This window comes from Henckelia pumila, unplaced genomic scaffold (genome assembly GCF_033568475.1).
Source record: "Henckelia pumila isolate YLH828 unplaced genomic scaffold, ASM3356847v2 CTG_466, whole genome shotgun sequence".
Lineage (NCBI taxonomy): Eukaryota > Viridiplantae > Streptophyta > Magnoliopsida > Lamiales > Gesneriaceae > Henckelia > Henckelia pumila.
This window is the reverse complement of record NW_027331833.1, coordinates 5,274,653-5,280,652: the sequence shown is the minus strand read 5'-3', so window position 1 is coordinate 5,280,652 and position 6,000 is coordinate 5,274,653. Positions and strand designations below refer to the sequence as shown.

The 6,000-nt window shown below is 34.4% G+C and overlaps 1 protein-coding gene across 1 annotated transcript; it reads left to right on the top strand.

Moving 5' to 3' along the window:
• The first annotated feature begins 993 nt into the window (after positions 1 to 993).
• Positions 994 to 3,691, top strand: LOC140872632 (lectin beta-1 and beta-2 chains-like). Its single transcript, XM_073275520.1, has 2 exons — positions 994 to 1,657; positions 3,606 to 3,691. Exons 1-2 carry the CDS (start codon positions 994 to 996, stop codon positions 3,689 to 3,691), a joined length of 750 nt encoding a protein of 249 aa, XP_073131621.1.
• The last annotated feature ends 2,309 nt before the right edge of the window (positions 3,692 to 6,000 follow it).

Genomic DNA, 6,000 nt, shown 5'->3' with positions numbered 1-6,000 from the left:
ATGATATCACAATTACTAGAGTTGATTGTCCATGTGTGTTGGTAAAACTCAATAGAATAACCATTATCACATAATTGGCTAATGATAATAAGGTTTTAGCAAATATTTTCAACAATAAAGACATCTTTAATAATTATATTACCATGGATAATCATACCCTTACCCACGGTTTCACCTTTTTTCAATGATTTTAGTGAGGAGCTCTATTTTTCCTGTCATATGCCTTGAGCATCCACTGTCAAGGTACTAGGTAGGCTTTGGAACCGCTGGCTTTGTGTACATGTTCAACAAAACAAAGAAATACTTTTGGTACCCATATATAGTTGGGTCCAGATTGGATTAGCACTTTTGAGACCCACAATTGAATTATCCTCATGGTTCTACCCATGTGTGTGTGTCCAAAAATATAAGAAATCGAGAAAATTTGCATGTTCTAAAAGAGGTGCATGATTTAACCATATATTGTCGAGGCCTTTGATCATTGTTGTTCAATTTGTACCTTTTTTGAACTTTTATGCAGTTAAAGTACTGTGTGATGTCCCTATCTCACATGGAAATAATTGAAGAGTTAAGAATGGTTTATAATGGGCTTCAATGAACTTCTATATCAACTTTGGTTATTCATTTTTGTAAAGCAAAGACGGATATGAAATAGTTTCTATAGTGGTCCATTGTTCAATCGCGCTTGCGCGGGCTTGGGTTCGAGACATGACTGAATGATATAAGAGATGATCACTAGCTAGTCGAACACCGGGAAATAAGTGTTATGCAGGATAAAGTGCTACGTGGATGAGAGCCACCTCTTGAACCTGCAGGTCAAAGTGTTATATCTTAGGAGTTACCTCTAGATTCCCGATGCTAGTGGATCGAGCGTCAGACTTTGACGAGGACGTTACTTTCTGAAGGAGGGATGATTTTGATGCCCTTATCCCAACAGTAACAAGCACTTGTTTTGTTTTTGGCCTTCTTCTCAAAGTGTACTCAGCATTAATCATGCACAGTTTCACCATTGAAGTACTTTTGTCCATCTTCTTCCTCTTGATCTCCAATATCCCTGCAACTCTTTCTGTTCCGTTATCGTTCGACTTCGCCAGCTTCGGGTCTTACGAGAACAATCGCTTCATCAACACCACAGGAGATGCTTACATATCACCTCAAGGGATTCAGCTCACTCTCAATGAAGTCAATGTTTCACGAAGTTCAAGAGTGGGTCGCGCCACATATATCGACCCTCTGCATCTATGGGACAAGAATTCCGGGAATTTGAGTGATTTTTCCACTCATTTTTCTTTTGTGATTGATTCCAGCGGGGGAACCAATTTTGCGGATGGGATCACCTTTTTCTTTGCTCCCGTATATTCATCCGTAAAGTCCGATGCTTTTGGTGGAAGCATGGGCCTTGATACAGATAATGCTTATTCAAATTCATCTGCGGGGACATTTTTTGCAGTTGAATTCGATACTTACAAGAATACTTTCGATCCATCTAGCCCACATGTTGGGATCAATATAAATTCCATGGTATCTGTTGCGACCGCTGATTGGCAGAATTATATTAGTCAGGGGAGGGAGAATCAAGCTTGGATTAGCTATAGTGGCAGTTCAAAGATTCTCAGTGTTAATTTTACAAATTTTTTGAATGACACAATGGCACTTGGTAGCCTCAGCCACGTTATTGATCTCAGAAATAATTAAGGAGTTAAGAATGCTTTATAATGGACTTCAATGAACTATAACAACTTGGGTTAATAATTTTCTTGAAACAAGGACGGATATGAAGTAGTTGCTATAGGAGCCCATTGTGTAGTGATAAGTGTAATTTATGCACTTAATTTATATAAATTTTACTTAGCTTTTGTGATGTATCGAGTGGATATTATGCATATTTGTTATTGTTTTTGTGAGATGCAAGGATTAGAAGAAAAGTAGCAAGAAGAAGCGGAATGAAAAATTATGGATAGCAAATTTCGAAATTTACTGGGACTGTTTGAGAAATACAAATCTAATCTCGACCGTTCAAAATATATTTTAAGATGTTTTAAAGCTGCTGTCAAAATTTCAGCTCAATCTGATGGTTAGATTGTGAGATATTATTTTTTGAAAATTATCGCGCGCTACAAAATAGCACATGCGAGAGGCATGCGCGCTTATTTTCAAGCGCGCCAGCGCCGTCGCGAAGTTAGATTTTATTTTATTTTGAGAAGGAAATTTGGAAAAATTTTAGGGCTTTTCTTTGATGGATTGGGGGTACATATAAAAGGTACTTTTTATCAATCAACAAGGGGAGAAGCCGCACAAGAGCCGCACACTTTGGAGAGAATTGAGAGGAGAAGAAGCGGCACCCAAACAAGAGAACCACAAACAACTACGCATTCAAGTAGGCTTGAAACACGGATTTGAGACGTGGGAGTGAATGACAGGGGGTAATCGAATCACAAGATAAAGAAAATTCATCTGGGGACGGAGAATCAACTCTAATCTGTGATTTTTATTATCTGCCTTGTTTTATTATGAGATTTTTGAATATGCCTGTGTTTAATTATTTCACTATAAACTTATTGGTTTTTTCTAGAGATTGATGGATATTGATTTGATTTTCATGTTTTGAATATTATTTTGTCTACTATTATTTGTTCTTAACAATTTATTTGTGTATTATTTATTTGATTGCCTTTTAATTTACTGGTCATAGATTGAATGTTAAATTTATTTGAAATATGGCACTCGGAAGAGGATATTTTGAATAGGATCATAGAAAAAACACAACCTATAATTTTTGTAGAGTTCGGGAGGCTTACAAATTCCTTTGAGGTCATTGAAAGAGAACCATAGAACTTGATTAAATTATTTTGTTGTTTGATTTCTGATAGAGATATCGAAATTAGCATTAGAATAATAACATTTACTCGACGCTCGGGAGAGGCAGTAAATAACAATTAAGGGTTCTTGGCCTATAAATTGGAATAGATGATATAATCAATTGATATGATTTGCATGAATGAAAATCGAGTGATAGCTTGTATCTAGAACCCGTATCAGATCGTGTACCCAAAGCCATACTCAAAATTCTGGATTCTTTATTTTATTTTATTTTATTTTATTTTTTTTTAGTTTATTGAATTTTAAACTTTGATTTTCTAAACAAAGTTGAGATTATTTTAATTACAGTATTCAGTGTGAATATAAATTTTCAATCCTCTTGGGAACGATACTCTACTTACTCTATATTAAAACTTGACACTGTGTACTTGCGGGCACAAAATTACGCAAAAGGTTTTTGGCGCCGTTTGCGGGGATTGATTCAATTTATTGTGCACTAATAATATTACCAAGTGATCTTGATTTTTATTTATAATTATTATTTTTTATTGTCTATTTATTATTTTCATTGTTTTTTGGATTAATTTATTTTGTTTTATCTATGTCTGCAGTTTATTCACAGATCTTAAAGTTTTGAAAGTGCAGATGCAGTCGGGCTGAGTACTATAAACTAAGCGCTGCTTGGGAGGTAACCCAAGAGTTTTTAGTATTATTTATTTACTTTGTTTATTTTATTTTTATGTATGTACTTCTTAAATTTTTGTCCCTTGTCATTTTTTTATTAGGATGTGTGGAGATGAAGTTTGGTGGTGTTGCCTCTGCTATACCACAATGCGTTGTAAATGACGATGAAAAGGATGACGACTACTGATGTTCATTGTCACAGGTACGTGCGTTTATCTGCCATTTAATTTGTTTATTATATTGAGGACAATGCACATTTTAAGTTTTGGGGGGGGGGGGGGGTGTTTAAAATTTTTGATGAGTTAGTTTGAGTTAAAGGCATGATGTGTAATTGTGTTGGCTTATAATGAAAATAATTTTTTGTGCTAAAACGCTTGAGTTAGCTATATTTAATCTTGAGTTCTCACCCATATGCACTATGTGTTGATTGTTTAGACCCTAGTGATTAGAAAAGCTTTGTGATTTTGTGAGGGGATTGGATGATTCGATTATTAACTTTGGTTATTTATATTCAAAACCGAGGTAGACTAATACGAGCTTAGAAATAATTTACGAAATTTTATTGAATTCATTGAGTAGCTAAAAAGTTGCAAAAGAAACAGAGAAAAAAAATTTTAGAACTCCATCCGGCCATAGAAATGGATTGAAATCCTAATCACCAATCCATGGCTAAGTTTGCGGAAAAAATGGGGTTGATGCTCCATCTGGCCTATAGACGAGGGGATTGAAATCCGAATCCTATCTTTAGTTATATCTAAGTTTGCGGGTAATTTATGGGGCTAAAATAAAAATGGGTGCAAAATCCAGCGGCGTTATGAAAAAAAAACTTTGATATATCTTTAAAAATCCTTTGATCTTAGTGAGTAGAAGTTGAACTTGACAGAGAGTGTTTTGAAACTAGAGAGCAGAATTTATGAATTTATGAAACAAACTTGTTGCACTAGTATGTCGAAAGCGAGAAGGATAGACAAGATTGACAAATCACACGCACACGAGAAAATTAGCAGAAATGTGTATTGAATCTTGGAATGTAAAAATTCTGGGGTCAACTATATTACATATTATTGTTTTGCTCGGGACTAGCAAAAGTCTAAGTTTGGAAGAATTTGATAAGTGTAATTTATGCACTTAATTTATATATTATTTTACTTGGCTTTTGTGATGTATCGAGTGGATATTACGAATATCTGTTGTTGTTTTTGTGAGATGCAAGGATTGGAAGAAAAGTAGCAAGAAGAAGCGGAAAGACAAATTATAGACAACAACTTTCAAAATTTACTGGGAATGTTTGAGACAACCAAACCCAATCTCCGTTGTTCATAATAAATTTTAGGATGTTTTAAAGCTTCTGTGAAAATTTCAGCTCAATCCGACGGTAGATTGTGTATGAGATATAATTTTTGAAAAGTATCGCGCGCTGCAGAATAGCACATGCAAGAGGAATGCGCACCCGCGCCGTCGCGAAGTCAGATTTATTTTATTTCTAGAAGGAAACTTTGGAAACTTTTTCTGAATTTTCTTTGATGGATTGGGGGTACATATAAAATGGACTTTTTATCAATCAACAAGGGGAGGAGCCGCACAAGAGCCTCACACTTTGGATATAATTGAGAGGAGAAGAATCGGCACCCAAACAAGAGAACCACAAACAACTACGCATTCAAGTAGGCTTGGGACACGGATTTGAGACGTGGGAGCGAACGACAAGGGATAATCGAATCACAAGACAGAGAAAATTCATCTGGGGATGAAGAATCAACTCTAATCTGTGATTTTTATTATCTGCCTTGATTTATTATGAGATTTTTGAATATCTCTATGTGTTTAATTATTTCATTATAAACTTATTGGTTGTTTCTAGAGATTGATGGATCTTGATTTGATTTTAATTTTTTGAATATTATTTTGCCTACTATTATTTGTTCTTAACAATTTATTTGTGTATTCTTGATTTGATTGCCTTTCACTTTACTGGCCATAGATTGAATGTTAAATTTATTTAAAATTTGGCACTCGGGAGAGGAGATTTTGAATAGGATCATAGGAAAACACAACCTATGATTTTTGTAAAGTTCGGGAGGCTTACAAATTCCTTTGATGTCATTAAAAGAGAACCATAGAACTTGATTAAATTATTTTGTTGTTTGATTTTTGATAGGGTTATTGAAATTAGCATTAGAATAATAACATTTACTCTACGCTCGGGAGAGACAATAAATAACAATTAAGGGTTCTTGGTCTATAAATTGGAATAGATGATATAATCAATTTATATGATTTGCATGAATGAAAATCGAGTGATATCTTGTATCTAGACCCCGTCTCAGATCGTGTACCCAAAGCCATACTTGAAATTTTGAATTCTTTATTTTATTTTAGTTTAGTTTATTGAATTTTAAACTTTTATTTTCTAAACAAAGTTGAGATTATTTTAATTATAGTATTTAGTGTGAATATAAATTTTCAATCCTCGTGGGAACGACACTCTACTTACTC

Bases quoted from the DNA above. Each gene is read 5' to 3' on its own strand.
- LOC140872632 (XM_073275520.1), top strand. From the start codon at position 994: ATGCACAGTTTCACCATTGAAGTACTTTTGTCCATCTTCTTCCTCTTG. The intron at 1,658-3,605 runs GTAGCCTCAGCC...TTTTTTTATTAG, and splicing joins GAATGACACAATGGCACTTG to GATGTGTGGAGATGAAGTTT.